The 21,124-nt window shown below is 43.4% G+C and overlaps 1 protein-coding gene across 2 annotated transcripts in view; it reads right to left on the minus strand.

Moving 5' to 3' along the window:
- LOC139755945 (ADAMTS-like protein 4) overlaps positions 1–21,124 on the minus strand; it is a 300,564-nt gene that overhangs the window by 43,447 nt on the left and 235,993 nt on the right. Inside the window, exons 1-4 of one of the 2 annotated variants that reach the window (XM_071674736.1) lie at positions 8,113–8,440; positions 4,353–4,522; positions 1,784–2,165; positions 1,499–1,622 (exon numbers count right to left, since the gene is read on the minus strand). In XM_071674736.1, the coding sequence (XP_071530837.1) occupies positions 1,499–1,622; positions 1,784–2,165; positions 4,353–4,522; positions 8,113–8,131 (695 nt within the window). In that variant the 5' untranslated portion in view covers positions 8,132–8,440. Of the gene's footprint in view, positions 1–1,498; positions 1,623–1,783; positions 2,166–4,352; positions 4,523–8,112; positions 8,441–21,124 lie in introns of those variants that run through there. The other variant, XM_071674735.1, reaches the window with a different exon arrangement.

Below are 21,124 nucleotides of genomic sequence, written 5' to 3' on the forward strand. Positions count from 1 at the left end.
TTTGTCATACCAGTGGTCGATGCTGGTCTGTTTTAAATGGAGCACCTTGCGTGGTTAACAGGCCTGTTTCCCAGCTCGTACTTCGCTTTGTGCTTGCTCCGAAGATGCTTGTACAGTTCGTTGTTGAGACTGCTGAACACACGATTTCGTTAGTGCGTATGTCGCTTGATGTGGGGCGCAGTCCAGAGAGCATCGACCGGGTGTAGCGTTACCTTCCTCTGGAGAAAGAAGTGTTGATACGCCTGGCTGCAGGTTTCATGATACTTCTCTCACATGATGTCAGAATTATCATCACTGATCACCTCAATCCAGTATGACGAATTACCCACTAACCGAAATTTCTCTTCCCTGAGGTAGTAAGTGGCGTCTTCCTGCTTGTGTTGGGAGATGGTGGTAGTGAGGGACCATAACACTGATAGATCAGGACTACGCCTGAGGGAGGTAAAGGCTTGGATGGTAGGTAGGGTTCAGCCATGTCAGTAAGAATCAAGTCAAGTGTGTTTTGACCATGGTTACGTGAGACAGATGTAGTTGTTCTTGGAGGCCGATGTGACTAGTTTATTAGAATCTCCAAATATCACATGTTTAAAAACAAGTGTGCCTTGTGTGTGTCAGATCTGTAGCTAGGTGATCTAACACTGCTTCCCTGCTTGAGGTGAGAGGTGGGTGGTTGATCACTCCAGTTTGTCAGTTTGGCGTGGACGCAAGATGTGCAAAATCTTAATCTATAACATCTTTAGACCCTTAGGTACGTTAACTGTCAGCTGGGCTGGACATAGGTGTTTGTGGCAAAACAGTGCCACACCTACCCCACGCTTTGATGTACGAAGGTGGTAGAGGAGAATGTAGTCATGGTACAAATTTCTGTTATTGTTAAGACCTGGCTGTGACCTGACCTGGTGGTGATGGCTAGTTCCTCCATTTCGTTGGACAGGCAGGTGCCATTCGCTATCAGCAGAGTCGGCAGGTGTGCAATTATTATTTGTGAATGTCATTTGTGTGTTACGGGGAAGAATTCTACACTCGTGTTGCCCGTCTTCTTAACCTTGCATATGATACGCCAGGTATCCATTTCATCAGCCATCACCTAAGGGAGGATGAACGTTTAGGTGGACTGTGGACTGACTGCCATGGCCAGGATTCGACCCTATGAGGGTTTGATCCCAGGCGGCTCGCGTATGCATGACGGTCAGTAATGTTAACCACTACATCACGGAGGTCCATATGTGTGTGTGGTAAGGTCGTGTATTTGTGCGCTCGAGCGTGTGTATTACATCGTAAAAAATGATTGACATATATTAGAAGATGTACAACAGAACAGTATCATGTGAAGTCTAATAACACATTCACAACGACACACAGCTGCTCCAGGGAGCTGTCATGTGTCATAATCCGTGAAGAGGCGTGGACATGACAGAGGGGACTCTCATTGGCGGGCATGAGCGGGGGGATGATGGTACTCACGTGGGCGGACATGGGTGGGAATGTTGGTACTCACGTGGGCGGACATGGGCGTGGGTTACAGTTGACCGTCTGGGGCGCCGGCTTGGGGGCCTGACACATCTCGTCCGTCAGGATGGCACCGCTGGCGCTGGTACAGATGAACACCGTCTGCTGCTGCCCTGAGGATGGTCAGAAAAGGTGAGGTCATGCAAGGTCGTCCGCCAGGGAGGGTTAGGCAGGGTCACCCGCTGCTTAAGAAGGCCTCCCTGTCCTTGAGACAGATGTCATCATGATCATGTGTACACATCGTATTGCCACACCTACACTGTAACGTACGTACCTCCACCACATGTCCGTGAACAAGGCGTGAACTTCCACACCTTCCAGGAGGGCGAGGTGGCTCTGGCCACGTCCGTGCCGCCCGGCATGCCCACGCTAATCACAGTATTGTCCGTGTAAGCGCCCACACCCTGGGTCGCAGGAGGTTGGCCCACTCGGTTGTCGACGGTGGGGCCGTACTCCACGGCCGCCGGGCTGCTGCCGCTCTGAGGGGTGGCCAGGTAGGCTGGCAGTGTATTGTAGAGGGGAAGCTGGCCCCGATGGTGGTGACCCCAGCCTCGACCACGCCCACGTCCACGCCCATTACGGGGTGGGGGGTACGGTGGTTCTAGTGGGTGCCAGTACTCGTACCTTATGCCCTGGTTGTTGGACTGGTAGATGATCTGCAGCAGTAAATCTGGCGTCAGTCACAACGCAAGTGATTCTCTCGAGTCATGTAACATGGCAGACGATACATCGTCATGCCACACACCCCCTCCCACATCAGACATACCATTTCACAACCAATGAATTACATAAGAAAAAAAGTAACTAAATGGTTACAGCTGGAGACTGTTCACAGGCTCGTCAAAGTTGAGTTTAAAAACTGTTCTCCTGCATGATGACAACGAGTTGTCGTCAATACCAGTTGGTTATGCAGTCCATATGAAGGAATCATATAACAACAAGAACAAACCGCCTCTGTACATCAAACTGGCCCCCACAGAGAGCTTCGTTAGGGTTATGGATAAAGATGAGCCTTTGTCTAGGTATCTCGGTGGGGAATTCCCAAGGCTCAGTGAGGCGAAACTCAAGGAGGGTGTTTTGTCGGTCCTCAGATCCGCGAGCTCTTCAGAGACGAGCATTTCGGAATGCTTTCCGGCTGGTAGCAACTAACTTTCTAAGAAATATCAAGTCTAAGAATAACTCGTGGAAAGCCTATTATCATCCTTTCAGAAAATGGGACACAATCTGTCTTTGAAGACACGATTTCTCCACTCTCACCTGGATTTTTTTGCGGTTAACTGCGGCGCATAGAGAAACGGTGCCAGGGTAACGGGTGTTCAGCGATGTTAGCGGACTATAACTGGACGGTAATAAGAGATGGTCCAGGACTTGTATACAAGCAACAGGCGAAGAGGCGTCGCGTTTGATCGAGGTAAGCCAGTGACTGTATCTTGTCTCATGAATAAATAATACATGTAAAACAGAATATATTGAATTTTTCTTAGAAGGTACGGCCAATCAAGCCATCGTCGTGTTCAGCGTCCCAAAATCCATGAAGGAAACACATTTCATGGCCAAGACATTGAATAAGTCCAACGTTTTTGGTCAGTGTAAAACTTTCATCTCTAAGTTGTAATGATATGTAATTTCCCCGTAACACGAATATCATGGGAGTACATACGAGGGACAGATATGACATGATGGCCCATGAAAAAGTTACTACGGGCCTCGTCTTATTTGTCGCAGAATCAGGATAGTAAACTTAAAGGATCCTTCCCACATGCCACTCACTTCGACTCCTCATCTAGCAGGAATAAAGCTGAAAATGAATGCTATATAGTATGGAGAGAGTATACCGTCATGGAAATTTCATAGGAAAGTGTGAAGGGGAAATGCTACTTTAATTGCAGAAGCTCTCCCCTTGGGAAGGCTCAGATCTGAAACGAATAAAGATGTCAAGTATTCAAACAATAAACTTTATTCTTTTCCCCTTCTTGAAACAGGCCAACTTATCACTACCATATACCATAGACGTGTTTGTTTAAGAGCCTTTATTTGATGGCCGTAGCAGTCTATCCTAATGTTCTAAAACTCTTCTACAACTTCCCAGGTGCGAACAACATTGTCCACACAACTACAATATCTCTATCTGGTCGTTGGATCTCTATGTTGAACGAAGAGAAGTTTACGATATTATGTTATCGAAACTATTGAGTATTTGGACAACTTCTGTTATATCATCTCGAAATCTAAACGTTTTTTAGGGAATGATTTTCGGTCTGCATCTAAATTCAGAAAATATCGCCATTTCCGAATGACGGAAAAAAATCCGTTACTCCTCTTAACACTTTTGGTGACCAGAGTTGAACTGTGTATGCTGAGTGAGGTGTGATCAGGTTCGCTGCAAAGAGTGAGCATTGTATCCTACGTTTCATGTCATATTTCTAGCGACGAAACCTAGCTAAGCATACAGCTGGCTATATCATATGCTGCTGGGCACTGATTTTCGTACTAGCATAATTGGTCGGTCTTGAACCAAGCTTCAGAACATCGAACATTTTGAGCTTCGAAGCCTCGATCATTATGGGCGTTTAAGTAGCAGGACATAGTTCAAAAGAGACACTTCTTCCATCATTAGACTCTCTACCCCGGCATTTCCCTTCCTTCCCTTCCCCCATCCCCAGCATGACCCACCAATTTCCCGACCCTCACTCCCAGCAAGACCCTCCATTTCCCCGGTCCCCATCCCTATAGAAACCACCGTCATTACTACTTCTACAGTCAATATCGCTACTAACGCCACTACCTCAGCCACTGCCACTACAAACATCACTCCCTCCACGTCTCCACCAATAGGAACTCACCATAATATCCACAGGTTCGGAGAGCGGGCCTGGCGCCTTGATGACCTCGCCTCCCTCGCCGGGTGAGCGTGGGCGTCTGTAGAAGAAGCCGGTACCTGCGCCCATGTACCGACCTGGGGGCAGCACCGCCCAGTTACCATTGATGATGTATCCGTGGTCCGTCCTCATCGCTGGCGGGGGAGACAAAGAGAAGAGTTGAGACAGAGGACTGGGAGAATTAGATAGAGAAGATACAGGATGAAATAGGATGGCACGAAAAATTAATGCTAAGAAAGGGCAGGCAAATATATATATATATATATATATATATATATATATATATATATATATATATATATATATATATATATATATATATATATATATTGCATAGTGCATAGTGCCATTGTACAAAGGCAAAGGGGATAAGAGTGAATGCTCAAATTACAGAGGTATAAGTTTGTTGAGTATTCCTGGTAAATTATATGGGAGGGTATTGATTGAGAGGGTGAAGGCATGTACAGAGCATCAGATTGGGGAAGAGCAGTGTGGTTTCAGAAGTGGTAGAGGATGTGTGGATCAGGTGTTTGCTTTGAAGAATGTATGTGAGAAATACTTAGAAAAGCAAATGGATTTGTATGTAGCATTTATGGATCTGGAGAAGGCATATGATAGAGTTGATAGAGATGCTCTGTGGAAGGTATTAAGAATATATGGTGTGGGAGGAAAGTTGTTAGAAGCAGTGAAAAGTTTTTATCGAGGATGTAAGGCATGTGTACGTGTAGGAAGAGAGGAAAGTGATTGGTTCTCAGTGAATGTAGGTTTGCGGCAGGGGTGTGTGATGTCTCCATGGTTGTTTAATTTGTTTATGGATGGGGTTGTTAGGGAGGTAAATGCAAGAGTTTTGGAAAGAGGGGCAAGTATGAAGTCTGTTGGGGATGAGAGAGCTTGGGAAGTGAGTCAGTTGTTGTTCGCTGATGATACAGCGCTGGTGGCTGATTCATGTGAGAAACTGCAGAAGCTGGTGACTGAGTTTGGAAAAGTGTGTGGAAGAAGAAAGTTAAGAGTAAATGTGAATAAGAGCAAGGTTATTAGGTACAGTAGGGTTGAGGGTCAAGTCAATTGGGAGGTGAGTTTGAATGGAGAAAAACTGGAGGAAGTGAAGTGTTTTAGATATCTGGGAGTGGATCTGGCAGCGGATGGAACCATGGAAGCGGAAGTGGATCATAGGGTGGGGGAGGGGGCGAAAATCCTGGGGGCCTTGAAGAATGTGTGGAAGTCGAGAACATTATCTCGGAAAGCAAAAATGGGTATGTTTGAAGGAATAGTGGCTCCAACAATGTTGTATGGTTGCGAGGCGTGGGCTATGGATAGAGTTGTGCGCAGGAGGATGGATGTGCTGGAAATGAGATGTTTGAGGACAATGTGTGGTGTGAGGTGGTTTGATCGAGTGAGTAACGTACGGGTAAGAGAGATGTGTGGAAATAAAAAGAGCGTGGTTGAGAGAGCAGAAGAGGGTGTTTTGAAGTGGTTTGGGCACATGGAGAGGATGAGTGAGGAAAGATTGACCAAGAGGATATATGTGTCGGAGGTGGAGGGAACAAGGAGAAGAGGGAGACCAAATTGGAGGTGGAAAGATGGAGTGAAAAAGATTTTGTGTGATCGGGGCCTGAACATGCAGGAGGGTGAAAGGAGGGCAAGGAATAGAGTGAATTGGAGCGATGTGGTATACCGGGGTTGACGTGCTGTCAGTGGATTGAAGTAAGGCATGTGAAGCGTCTGGGGTAAACCATGGAAAGCTGTGTAGGTATGTATATTTGCGTGTCTGGACGTATGTATATACATGTGTATGGGGGGGGGGGTTGGGCCATTTCTTTCGTCTGTTTCCTTGCGCTACCTCGCAAACGCGGGAGACAGCGACAAAGTATAATAAAAAAAAAAATATATATATATATTATTATTATTTTTTTTTATTTTGCTTTGTCGCTGTCTCCCGCGTTTGCGAGGTAGCGCAAGGAAACAGACGAAAGAAATGGCCCAACCCACCTCCATACACATGTATATACATACACGTCCCCACACGCAAATATACATACCCATACATCTCAATGTACACATATATATACACACACAGACATATACATATATACACATGCACACAATTCACACTGTCTTCCTTTACTCATTCCCATATATATATATATATATGCATATATATACGAATAAAGTGTATATGAACGCGCACCTTCATAGAACATACAAAGCTCCATCAGCCAGGATCAAACCTGGGACCCCTTGTGCAAGAGGCAGGCTTGCTAACCGCTAGGCTAAGGGACTGTATAATAGGAAACAACTATTCGAAATACTAAGTACTCGAATACCCTTCGTCTCACCATGGTGAGCAACGGGGTCTATCGGTTGTTTCCGAACAGAACACATAGCCAGCTGATAGCGTTTTACCGAACCTGACTGTACAACGCGGAGTTATATGAATACGAATAAAGTGTATATGAACGCGCACCTTCATAGAACATACAAAGCTCCATCAGCCAGGATCGAACCTGGGACCCCTTGTGCAAGAGGCAGGCATGCTAACCGCTAGGCTAGGGGACTGTATAATAGGAAACAACTATTCGAAATACTAAGTACTCGAATACCCTTCGTCTCACTATGGTGAGCAACGGGGTCTATCGGTTGTTTCCGAACAGAACACATAGCCAGCTGATAGCGTTTTACCGAACCTGACTGTACAATGGATAGAGTTGTGCGCAGGAGGGTGGATGTGCTGGAAATGAGATGTTTGAGGACAATATGTGGTGTGAGGTGGTTTGATCGAGTAAGTAATGTAAGGATAAGAGAGATGTGTGGTAATAAAAAGAGTGTGGTTGAGAGAGCAGAAGAGGGTGTTTTGAAGTGGTTTGGTCATATGGAGAGAATGAGTGAGGAAAGATTGACCAAGAGGATATATGTGTCAGAGGTGGAGGGAACTAGGAGAAGTGGGAGACCAAATTGGAGGTGGAAAGATGGAGTGAAAAAGATTTTGAGTGATCGGGGCCTGAACATGCAGGAGGGTGAAAGGCGTGCAAGGAATAGAGTGAATTGGAACGATGTGGTATACCGGGGTCGACGTGCTGTCAATGGATTGAACCAGGGCATGTGAAGCGTCTGGGGTAAACAATGGAAAGTTCTCTGTGGCCTGGATGTGGAAAGGGAGCTGTGGTTTCGGTGCATTATTATATGACAGCTAGAGTGTGAACGAATGGGGCCTTTGTAGTGTTTTCCTAGCGCTACCTCGCACACATGAGGGGGGAGAGGGTCGTTATTCCATGTGTGGCGAGGTAGCGATGGGAATGAATAAAGGCAGACAGTATGAATCATGTACATGTGTATATATGTATATATCTGTGTGTGTATATATATATGTATACATTTAGATGTATAGGTATGTATATTTGCGTGTGTGGACGTGTATGTATATACATGTGTATGGGGGTGGGTTGGGCCATTCTTTCGTCTGTTTCCTTGCACTACCTCGCTAACGCGGGAGACAGCGACAAAGCAAAATAAATAAATAAATAAAAATATATTATCTATGTACCTTCACGTACATATTAGCACAATCGATAAGTATGTTTTCAGAGGTAGCTGCACACTGAGGCTTTCTTAGAATAGTAATGTGTTAATTTACGGCACATACCAAGAGCCGAAGATCGTTTTCAGTTAAACGACCTGTCGTTCATAGTTACAAACTATAAGTTATTTACTGATCTAACTTACGTACCATAGCTTCTGTTTCTCATCTCTCACGCAAGGTGCATGCACTAAACAGCTGGCAAATGAGTATTGCAAATTTGGAAACTGTGAACTGGGGAAACGTTTCAACGTTTTATGATGTGACCCTTGCTGGTGTGGACTGAAGCGTTGTTCGAAGCTTTTTTTTGTTGACGGTTCGTGACGTCTTTTGTGCATGTATTCGAAGAGAAGACCACGAGCCGACCATTGTAAGCTGGTATCCAGCAGGAATTATCAGCTCACTCGATCGTCAATGTCTTGGTCACAAACCTGCTCGATCCAGCATTGTATACTCTAGGGATCCAATAATACCAATAACCTGGAGAAAGCTCAGCGAACGCACACTTTAACACCGCTGACATGAGGAACGCTGACTGTGCACGGTACTTGCACACTCGTGAAAGACGGCAAGGTTACCAATGTGTAATTTAATGAGGAATTCTCATTGGCGATCAGTTACTTCTCAACCATACGAGGGACATGAGTGGACGGGAGATGAATGGTTGAAATGTTTGCACTTATAGTACAATTCTAGGTTAGTGCTGCAAAAGTTATTCATCATAACCTCAACATGAAACTGATATCTGAATTCTTTTCCACACACTAGTTTTAGGCAACGGATGGAAACATCATTATGATTTGTTCCGACACGACTTTGAACATTTAGAATAATCTGTAAACTTAGCTGAGTTTTCATGCTATATGATGGCCCTATGAATGTTTGTGAAATAAACAGCTTTCCTAACTTCAGTAATTTTACAATTTACTAATACAAGGTCCATGCATCATATATACATTAGGTTTAACAGAGTTGAAGGACGGGCTAGTTTGGGTGTGAGTTTCAAAGGGGAAAAATTGGAGGAAGTGAAGTATTTTAAATACATGGGAATGAACATGGTAGTGAATGGAACTATACATTCCTCACAATTCTAGAACCTTCGCACAACTCCTGAAACAGGAGTTGTGGGAATGTGAGATAGAGTGTAAGAGAGTAAATTCTAGATTGATGTAGGCAAAACTGAAAGTGGATGGCGAGAGACAGATGATTATTAGTGCTTATGCCCCTAGTCATGAGAAGAAAGATCAAAAGAGGCAAGTGTCTTGGGAGCATTTGAGTGAGTGTCATCAATTTTGATGCACGAGACCGGGTATTAGCGATGGACGCTTTAAACGCAAAGGCAAATAATGTGGCAGTTGTGGGTGTAATTGGTGTATATGGGGTATTCAGTGTTGTGAATGGAAACGGTGAAGAGTTTGCGGAGTTGTGTGTTGAAAAAGACCGGTGATTAGGAATACATGGTTTAAAAGAGAGGTATTCACAAGTATACGCATATGAGTTAGATGATCAACGGGCATTTTTTGATTAATGTTAATTGATAGGCGTGTATAAGGGAAACTGTTGGATGTTAATGTGCTGAGAGGGGACAGCTGGTGAGATGTCTGATCACTAACTTGTGGAGGAGATGGTGAAGATTTGTATAGGTTCATTTTTTCGAAAAAGAGAAGACAATGTTAGGGAGAAGAGAGTGGTGAGAGTAAGACTTATATGAGGAAGTGCCAAGAGAGATTGAATGTAGAATAGCAAAAGGTGAGAGCAAATGAAGTGAGGAGAGTGAGTGAGGAATGGGAGATATTTAGGGGAGCAGTGATGGCATGTGCAAGAGATGCAATTGGTATGCGAGAGGTGGGAGGTAGGCAGATCAAAAAGGATAGTAAAAGGTAGAATGAAGAAGTAAAGCTGCCAGAGAAAGAGGAAAATAGAGTCGTTTGGACGGTACTTACAAAGAGGGACTGCAAATCATTGGGAGATGTATAAGGGAAAGCGATAGGAGGTCAAGATGAAGGTGCATGGGTTAAAAAGAGGGCAAATGATATTTGGGATAAGAGAGTATTATCAAACTTTCGGGAGCATTAAAAAAGTTTTGGAAGGAGGTAAATAATGCGTAAAAGACAAGAGGATATATGGAAACATCTGTGAAGGGAGCAAAAGAGGAAGTAATAACTGGTAGTGATGGAGTGAGGAGTCAGGAAAAGTAGATTGGTGAAAAGGGTAAAGGTGGTGAGAGCTTTGCGGGAGATGAAATCCGGCAAGGCTGCTGGAGTGGATGGTAATGCAGTTGAATTTATTAAGAAAGGGGTGACTGTTGTTGATTGGTTGGTAAGGATACTCAGTGTATGTATGGATCATGAATACGTACTTGAGGACTGGAGAAACGCTTGAACAGCGCCACTGTATAAAGGCAAAGAGGATAAAAATGAGTGTTTAAACTACAGAGGCATAAGTTTGAGTATAACTGGAAAGTTATATGAGAAGGTATTGATTGGGAGGGTAAAGGCATTTACAGAGCATCTGACTGGGGAGGAACAGTATGTTTTCAGAAGTGGTAGAGGATGTTTGGATTAGGTATTTGCCTTGAAGAATGTGTGAGAAATACTAGAAGAACATGGATTTGTATGTTGCGTTTATGGATCTGGAGAAGGCGTACGACAGAGCTGATAGAGATGCTTTGTGAAAGGTCTTTAGAATATATGGTGTGGGACGTACCTGCTAGAAGCAGTGAGAGGTTTTTATGAAGGGTGAAATGCGTGTTAATGTGTAGAAGAGAGGTGAGTGATTGTTTCACAGTAAAGCTCAGTCTACTGATATCATTCTTTATTATTTCTCAATGGATGGGGTAGTGAGGGATATAAATGCAAGAGCTTTGGAGAGAGGGGCAAGAATGCAGTCTGCTGGGGATGATACAGCACTTGTGACTGATTTGCGTGAGAAACTGCAGAAGTTGTAGACTGAGTTTGGGAGAGTGTGTGAAAGGAAAAAGTTGAGAGCAAATGTGAATAAAGCAAGGTTATTAGGTGCAGTACGATTGAAGGACAATTAGTTAGGATGTAAATCTGAATGGCGAAAAATTGGAGGAAGTGAATTGTCTTAGATATCTGGGTTTGGACTTGGCAGCAAAGGGAACCATGGAAGCGGAAGTGAGTCGCAGAGTAGGATTTTCATCCCTACCCCACCCCACACCCCAACCAGCCTTTTACTTGCCTTCTTCGACAAAAAGGGATTACGTGGGAAGTATTCTTTCTCGCCCTATCCCTAGGGGCAAATAAGAGTTGGGGTTACAGAGTATCATTAAATTTTAGGGAGAATAAAAAGATGTTTTGGAAGGAGGTAAATAAGGTGCGTAAGACAAGGGAACAAATGGAAACTTCAGTGAAGGGCGCTAATGGGGAGGTGATAACAAGTAGTGGTGATGTGAGAAGGAGGTGGAGTGAGTATTTTGAGGGTTTGTTGAATGTGTTTGATGATAGAGTGGCAGATATAGGGTGTTTTGGTCGAGGTGGTGTGCAAAGTGAGAGGGTTAGGGAAAATGATTTGGTAAACAGAGAAGAGGTAGTAAAAGCTTTGTTGAAGATGAAAGCTGGCAAGGCAGCGGGTTTGGATAGTATTGCAGTGGAATTTATAAAAAAAAAAGGGAGTGACTGTGTTGTTGACTGGTTGGTAAGGTTGTTTAATGTATGTATGATTCATGGTGAGGTGCCTGAGGATTGGCGGAATGCTTGCATAGTGCCATTGTACAAAGGCAAAGGGGAAAAAGGTGAGTGCTCAAATTAGAGAGCATGAGTTTGTTGAGTATTCCAGGTAAATTATATGGGAGGGAATTGATTGAGAGAGTGAAGGCATGTACAGAGCATCAGATTGGGGAAGAGCAATGTGGTTTCAGAAGTGGTAGAGGATGTGTTGATCAGGTGTTTGCTTTGAGGAATGTATGTGAGAAATACTTAGAAAAGCAAATGAATTTGTATGTAGCATTTATGGATCTGGAGAAGGCATATGAGAGAGTTGATAGAGATGCTCTGTGGAAGGTATTAAGAATATATGGTATAAGAGGCAAGTTGTTAGAAGCAGTGAAAAGTTTTTATCGAGGATGTAAGGCATGTGTACGTGTAGAAAGAGAGGAAAGTGATTGCTTCTCAGTGAATGTAGGTTTGCGGCAGGGGTGTGTGATGTCTCCATGTTGTTTAATTTGTTTATGGATGAGGTTGTTAGGGAGGTGAATGCAAGAGTTTTGGAAAGAGGGGCAAGTATGCGGTCTGTTGTGGATGAGAGAGCTTGGGAAGTGAGTCAGTTGTTGTTCGCTGATGATTCAGCGCTGGTGGCTGATTCATGTGAGAAACTGGAGAAGCTGGTGACTGAGTTTGGTAAAGTGTGTGAAAGAAGAAAGTTGAGAGTAAATGTGAATAGAGCAAGGTTATTAGGTACAGTAGGGTTGAGGGTCAAGTCAATTGGGAGGTAAGTTTGAATGGAGAAAAACTGGAGGAAGTAAAGTGTTTTAGACATCTGGGATTGGATTTGGTAGCGGATGGAACCAGGGAAGCGGAAGTGAATCATAGGATGGGGGAGGGGGCGAGTATTCTGGCAGCCTTGAAGAATATGTGGAAGTCGAGAACATTATCTCGGAAAGCAAAAATGGGTATGTTTGAAGGAATAGTGGTTCCAACAATATTGTATATTTGCGAGGCGTGGGCTATGGATAGAGTTGTGCGGAGGAGGGTGGATGTGCTGAAATGAGATGTTTGAGGACAATATGTGGTGTGAGGTGGTTTGATCGAGTAAGTAATAATAGGGTAAGAGAGATGTGTGGTAATAAAAAGAGTGTGGTTGAGAGAGCAGAAGAGGGTGTGTTGAAATGGTTTGGTCACATGGAGAGAATGAGTGAGGAAAGATTGACCAAGAGGATATATGTGTCAGAGGTGGAGGGAAATAGGAGAAGTGGGAGACCAAATTGGAGGTGGAAAGATGGAGTGAAAAAGATTTTGAGTGATCGGGGCCTGAACATGCAGGAGGGTGAAAGGCGGGCAAGGAATAGAGTGAATTGGAACGATGTGGTATACCGGGGTCGACGTGCTGTCAGTGGATTGAACCAGGGCACGTGAAGCGTCTGGGGTAAACCATGGAAAGTTCTGTGGGGCCTGGATGTGGAAAGGGAGCTGTGGTTTCGGTGCATTATTACATGACAGGTAGAGCCTGAGTGTGAACGAATGGGGCCTTTGTTGTCTTTTCCTAGCGCTACCCCGCACACATGAGGGGGGAGGGGGATGTTATTCCATATGTGGCGAGGTGGCGATGGGAAGGAATATAGGCAGACAGAGGGAATTGTGTGCATGTGTATATATGTATATGTCTGTGTGTGTATATATATGTGTACATTGAGATGTATGGGTATGCATATTTGCGTGTGTGGACGTGTATGTATATTCATGTGTATGGGGGTGGGTTGGGACCATTTCTTTCGTCTGTTTCCTTGCGCTACCTCGCGAACGCGGGAGACAGCGACGAAGCAAAATATATAAAAATATAAATATTTTTATATTTATATCTTATATATATTGACCCTCAACCCTACTGTACCTAATAACCTTGCTCTTATTCACATTTACTCTTAACTTTCTTCTTTCACACGCTTTACCGAACTCAATCACCAGCTTCTGCAGTTTCTTACATGAATCGCTGTATCATCAGCGAACAAGAACTGACTCACTTCCCAAGCTCTCTCATCCACAACAGACTGCATACTTGCCCCTCTCTCCAAAACTCTTGCATTCACCTCCCTAACACCCCATCCATAAACAAATTAAACAATCATGGAGACATCATACACCACTGTCGCAAACTGATATTGACTGATAACCAATCACTTTCCTCTCTTCCTACTGGTACACAATCCTCGTAAAAGCTTTTCACTGCTTCTAGCAACATACCTCCCACACCATATACTCTTCATACTTTCCACAAAGCATCTCTGTCATCGCTATCATATGCCTTCTGCAGATCCATAAATGCCACACACACATATATATATATATATATATATATATATATATATATATATATATATATATATATATATATATATATATATATATATATATATATATATATATATATATAGATGGCCAGAGAGCGTTATTGGATTACGTGTTAATTGACAGGCGCGCGAAAGAGAGACTTTTGGATGTTAATGTGCTGAGAGGTGCAACTGGAGAGATGTCTGATCATTATCTTGTGGAGGCTAAGGTGAAGATTTGTATGGGTTTTCAGAAAAGAAGAGTGAATGTTGGGGTGAAGAGGGTGGTGAGAGTAAGTGAGCTTGGGAAGGAGACTTGTGTGAGGAAGTACCAGGAGAGACTGAGTACAGAATGGAAAAAGGTGAGAACAATGGAAGTAAGGGGAGTGGGGGAGGAATGGGACGTATTTAGGGAATCAGTGATGGATTGCGCAAAAGATGCTTGTGGCATGAGAAGCGTGGGAGGTGGGTTGATTAGAAAGGGTAGTGAGTGGTGGGATGAAGAAGTAAGATTATTAGTAAAAGAGAAGAGAGAGGCATTTGGACGATTTTTGCAGGGAAAAATGCAATTGAGTGGTAGATGTATAAAAGAAAGAGACATGAGGTCAAGAGAAAGGTGCAAGAGGTGAAAAAGAGGGCAAATGAGAGTTGGGGTGAGAGAGTATCATTAAATTTTAGGGAGAATAAAAAGATGTTGTGGAAGGAGGTAAATAAAGTGCGTAAGACAAGGGAGCAAATGGGAACTTCAGTGAAGGGCGCTAATGTGGAGGTGGTAACAAGTAGTGGTGATGTGAGAAGGAGATGGAGTGAGTATTTTGAGGGTTTGTTGAATGTGTTTGATGATAGAATGGCAGATATAGGGTGTTTTGTTCGAGGTGGTGTGCAAAGTGAGAGGGTTAGGGAAAATGATTTGGTAAACAGAGAAGAGGTAGTAAAAGCTTTGCGGAAGATGAAAGCCGGCAAGGCAGCAGGTTTGGATAGTATTGCAGTGGAATCTAAATAAAAAAGGGGGTGACTGTATTGTTGACTGGTTGGTAAGGTTATTTAAGGTTTGTATTACTCATGGTGAGGTGCCTGAGGATTGGCGGAATGCTTGCATAGTGCCATTGTACAAAGGCAAAGGGGATAAGAGTGAGTGCTCAAATTGCAGAGGTATAAGTTTGTTGAGTATTCCTGGTAAATTATATGGGAGGGTATTGATTGAGAGGGTGAAGGCATGTACAGAGCATCAGATTGGGGAAGAGCAGTGTGGTTTCAGAAGTGGTAGAGGATGTGTGGATCAGGTGTTTGCTTTGAAGAATGTATGTGAGAAATACTTAGAAAAGGAAATGGATTTGTATGTAGCATTTATGGATCTGGAGAAGGTATATGATAGAGTTGATAGAGATGCTCTGTGGAAGGTATTAAGAATATATGGTGTGGGAGGCAAATTGTTAGAAGCACTGAAAAGTTTTTATCGAGGATGTAAGGCATGTGTACGTGTAGGAAGAGAGGAAAGTGATTGGTTCTCAGTGAATGTAGGTTTGCGGCAGGGGTGTGTGATGTCTCCATGGTTGTTTGATTTGTTTATGGATGGGGTTGTTAGGGAGGTGAATGCAAGAGTTTCGGAAAAGGGGGCAAGTATGAAGTCTGTTGGGGATGAGAGAGCTTGGGAAGTGAGTCAGTTGTTGTTCGCTGATGATACAGCGCTGGTGGCTGATTCATGTGAGAAACTGGAGAAGCTGGTGACTGAGTTTGGTAAAGTGTGTGAAAGAAGAAAGTTAAGAGTAAATGTAAATAAGAGCAAGGTTATTAGGTACAGTAGGGTTGAGGGTCAAGTCAATTGGGAGGTAAGTTTGAATGGAGAAAAACTGGAGGAAGTAAAGTGTTTTAGATATCTGGGAGTGGATCTGGCAGCGGATGGAACCATGGAAGCGGAAGTGAATCATAGGGTGGGGGAGGGGGCGAAAATCCTGGGAGCCTTGATGAATGTGTGGAAGTCGAGAACATTATCTCGGAAAGCAAAAATGGGTATGTTTGAAGGAATAGTGGTTCCAACAATGTTGTATGGTTTCGAGGCGTGGGCTATGGATAGAGTTGTGCGCAGGAGGATGGATGTGCTGGAAATGAGATGTTTGAGGACAATATGTGGTGTGAGGTGGTTTGATCGAGTAAGTAACGTAAGGGTAAGAGAGATGAGTGGAAATAAAAAGAGCGTGGTTGAGAGAGCAGAAGAGGGTGTTTTGAAATGGTTTGGGCACATGGAGAGAATGAATGAGGAAAGATTGACCAAGAGGATATATGTGTCGGAGGTGGAGGGAACGAGGAGAAGTGGGAGACCAAATTGGAGGTGGAAAGATGGAGTGAAAAAGATTTTGTGTGATCGGGGCCTGAACTTGCAGGAGGGTGAAAGGAGGGCAAGGAATAGAGTGAATTGGATCGATGTGGTATACCGGGGTTGACGTGCTGTCAGTGGATTGAATCAGGGCATGTGAAGCGTCTGGGGTAAAGCATGGAAAGTTCTGTGTTGCCTGGATGTGGAAAGGGAGCTGCGGTTTCGGGCATTATTGCATGACAGCTAGAGACTGAGTGTGAACGAATGGGGCCTTTGTTGTCTTTTCCTAGCGATACCTCGTACACATGAGGGGGGAGGGGGATGGTATTCCACGTGTGGCGAGGTGGCGATGGGAATGAATAAAGGCAGACACTGTGAATTGTGTGCATGGGTATATATGTATGTGTCTGTGTGTATTTATATGTGTACCTTGAGATGTATAGGTATGTATATTTGCGTGTGTGGACGTGTATGTATATACATGTGTATGGGGGTGGGTTGGGCCATTTCTTTCGTGTGTTTCCTTGCGCTACCTTGCAAACGCGGGAGACAACGCCAAAGCAAAATAAATAAATATATAAGTAAATATATATATATATATATATATATATATATATATATATATATATATATATATATATATATATATATATATATATATACATATATATATATATATATATATATATATATAATCATACTTAATCGCCGTCTCCCGCGTTAACGAGGTGGCTCAAGGAAACAGATGAAAGAATGGCCCAACCCACTCACATACACATGTATTTACATAAACGCCCACACACACACATAAACATACCTATACATTTCAACGTATACATACATACATATACAGACATATACATATATACACATGTGCATATTCGTATTGCTGCCTTCATCCATTGTCGTCGCCACCCATCACACATGAAATAGCACCCCCGCGAGGTAGTGATAGGAAAAGACAAAAAAAATTCACATTCGTTCACAGTCAGTCTCTAGCTGTCATGTGTGATACACCGAAACCACAGCTTCCTTTCCTCATGGTTTACCCCATACGCTTTACATGCCCTGGTTCAATCCATTGATGGCACTTCCATCCCGGTATACCACATCGTTCCAATTTACTCCATTCCTTGGACGCCTTTCACCCTCCTATATGTACAGGCCCCGATCGCTCAAAATATTTTTCACTCCATCCTTCCGCCTCCAATTTGGTCTCCCGCTTGTCGTCTTTCCCTCTACCTCTGACACATATATCCTCTTTGTCAATCTTTCCTCATTCATTCTCTTCATGAGACCAAACCATTTCAACACACCCTCTTCTGCTCTCTCAACCACACTCTTTCTATTACCACACCTCTCTTACCCTTTCATTACTCACTCGATCAAACCACCTCACACTACATACTGTCCTCAAACATTTAATTTCCAACACATACATCCTCCTCCGCACAACCCTATCTATGGCCTATACCTCACAACCATATAACATTGTTGGAACCAATATTACTTCAAACATACCCATTTTCCCTCTCCGAGATAACGTTCTCGCCTTCCACACATTCTTCAGCGCTCCCAGAACATTCGCCCCTTCTCCTACACTGTGACTTACTCCCGCTTCCATGATTCCATCCGGAGCTACATCCACTCCAGATATCTAAAATACTTCACTTCCTCCAGTTTTTCTCAATTCATTCTTACTTCCCAATTAACTTGTCCCTCAACCCTACTGAACCTAATAACCTTGCTCCTATTCACATTCATTCTCAACTTTCTTCTTTCACACACTTTACCAAACATAGTCACAAACCTTTGCAGTTTCTCACACGAATCAGCCACTAGCGCTGTATCATCAGCGAACAAGAACTGACTCACTTCCTAAGCCCTTTCATCCACAACAGACTGCATACTTGTCCCTCTCTCCAAAACTCTTGCATTCACCTCCCTAACACCCCATCCGTAAACAAATTAAAAAACCATGGAGACATCACACACCACTGTCGCAAACTGACATTGACTGAGAACCAATCACTTTCCTCTCTTCCTACTGGTACACATTCCTGGCAAAAGCTTTTCACTGCTTCTAGCAACTTACCTCCCACACCATATACTCTTAATACCTTCCACAAAGCATCTCTATCATCGCTATCATATGCCTTCTGCAGATCCATAAATGCCACATACAAATCCATCTGTTTTTCTAAGTATTACTCACATACATTCTTCAAAGCAAACACGTGATCAACACATCCTCTACCACCTCTGTAACCACACTGCTTTTCACCAATCTTATGCTCTGTACATGCCTTTACCCTCTCAGTCTATACCCTCCCATATAATTTCCCAGGAATAGTGAACAAACTTATACCTCTGTAATTTGAACACCTACATTTACTCCCTTTGCCTTTGTACATTGGTAATATGCAAGCATTCCGCGAATCCTCAGGCACTTCACTATGAACCATACATACATTGAATATCCTTACCAACCAGTCAACAACACAGTCACTCCCTTTTTATAAATTCTACTGCAATACCATCTAAACCCGCCGCCTTACCGGCTTTCATCATTCGTAAAGCTTTCACTACCTCTTCTCTGTTTACCAAATCATTCTCCCTGACCCTCTCACTTAGCAAACCACCTCGACCAAAACACCCTATATCTGCCACTCTATCATCAAACACATTCAACAAATCTTCAAAATACTCACTCAATCTCCTCACTTCACCACTACTTGTTATTACCTCCCCATTTGACCCTTCACCGATGTTCCCATTTATTCCCTTGTCTTACGCACTTTATTTACCTCCTTCCAAAATATCTTTTTATTCTCCCTAAAATTTAATGATACTTTCTCACCCTAACTCTCATTTACCCTCTTTTTTACCTCTTGCACCTTTCTCTTGACCTCCTGCCCCTTTCTTTTATACATCTCCCAATCATTTGCACTATTTTTCTGCAAAAATCGTGCAAACGCCTCTCTCTCTTCTCTTTCCCCTAACAACCTTACTTCTTTGTCCCATCACTCACTACCCTTTCTAATCTACCCACCTCCCACCTTTCTCATGCCACAAAAATCTTTTGCGCGAGCCATCACTGCCTCGCTAAATACATCCCATATATATATATATATATATATATATATATATATATATATATATATATATATGTGTGTGTGTGTGTGTGTGTGTGTGTGTGTGTGTGTGTGTGTGTGTGTGACATGAGAAAGGTTGGAGGTGGGATGCAGTAAGGTTGTTAGTGAAAGAAAGAGGAAAGGCGTTGGACGATACTTACAAGGAAGGAGTTCCAGTGACATGGAGATGTATATAAGAATGAGACAGGAGGTAAAGGTGCAAGGGTTGAAAAAGAGGGCAAATGAGAGTTGGGGTGAGTGAGTATTATAAAACTTTAGGGAGAATAAAAGATGTTTTGGAAGGAGGATATTTAAAGTGCGAAAGACAAGAGTACAAATGGGAACATTGGTGAAGGGGCGAGAGGGGAACTGATAACGGATAGTGATGAAAAGAGGAGATGGAGTGAGTATTTTGAAGGTTTGTTGAATGTGTTTGATGACAGAGTGGCAGATGTAGGGTGTTTTGGTTGGGGTGGTGTACGAAGTGAAAGGATCAAGGAGAATGGTTTGGTTAAGCGAGAAGAGGCGGTGAAAGCTTTGCGGAAGATCAAATCCGTCTAGGCGGCGGTTTTGGATGGTATAGCAGAAGAATTCATTAAGAAAGGGGGTGGGGTGACTGTGTTGTAGATTGGTTGGTATGGATATTCAGTGTATGTATTGATCATGGCGAAGTGCCTGGGGATAGGCGTAATGCCTGTGTTCAAATCACAGAGGCATAAGTTTGTTTAATATTCCCGGATAATTGCACGGGAGGGTATTGATTGAGAGGGTGAGGGCATGTACAGAGCAACAGACCTTCGAGGAGCAGAGTGATTTCAGAAGTGGTAGAGGATGTATGGATTAGGTGTTTGCTTTGAAGAATTTGTGAGAGATATTCAGAAAAACAGATGGATTTGTGTGCGGCATTTATCGATCTGGGGAAGGCATATGACAGGGTTGATAGAGATGCTTTGTAGAAGGTCTTAAGAGTATATGGCGTGGGTGGTAAGCTGGTAGAAGCGGTGAAAAGTTCTTCTTAAGGATCTAAGGCATGTGAACGAGTAGGAAGGGAGGAGAGTGACAGGTTCCCAGCGAATGTCGGTCTGCGGAAGGGTTTTATGATTGTCTCCATGGTTGTTTAATTTGTTTAGGGATAGGGTGGTTAGGGAGGTTGATGCAAGAGTTTTGGAGAGAGGGATAGTATGAAGTCTGTTTGGGATGAGAGGGGCTGGGAAGTGTCAGTTGCCGTTCGTCGATGATACAGCACTGGTAGCTGATTCAAGTGAGAAACTGCTGAAGTTGGTGACTGAGTTTGGAAAAGTGTGTGAAGGAGAAAGTTGAGAGTAAATATGAATAAGAGCAAGGTTATTAGGTTCAGCAGGGTTGAGAGACAAATAAATTGAGATGTAAGTTTGAATGGAGGAAAATGGAGGCAGTGAAGTGTTTCAGATACCTGGGAGTGGACTCAGCAGGGAATGGAACCATAGAAGCGGAAATGAGTCACAGGGTGAGAGAGAGAGAGAGAGAGAGGGGGGGGGCGAATCTTCTGGAAGCGATGAAGAACGTTTGGAAAGAGAGAACGTTATCTCAGAGAGAAAAAATGGGTATGTTTGAAGGAATAGCAGTTTCAACAATATCATATTGTTGTGAGGCATTAGCTGTAGATAGGGTTGTACGGAGGAGGGTGGCTGTGTTGAAAATGAAATGTTTGAGGACAATATGCGGTGTGAG

Source organism: Panulirus ornatus, chromosome 20 (assembly GCF_036320965.1).
Source record: "Panulirus ornatus isolate Po-2019 chromosome 20, ASM3632096v1, whole genome shotgun sequence".
Lineage (NCBI taxonomy): Eukaryota > Metazoa > Arthropoda > Malacostraca > Decapoda > Palinuridae > Panulirus > Panulirus ornatus.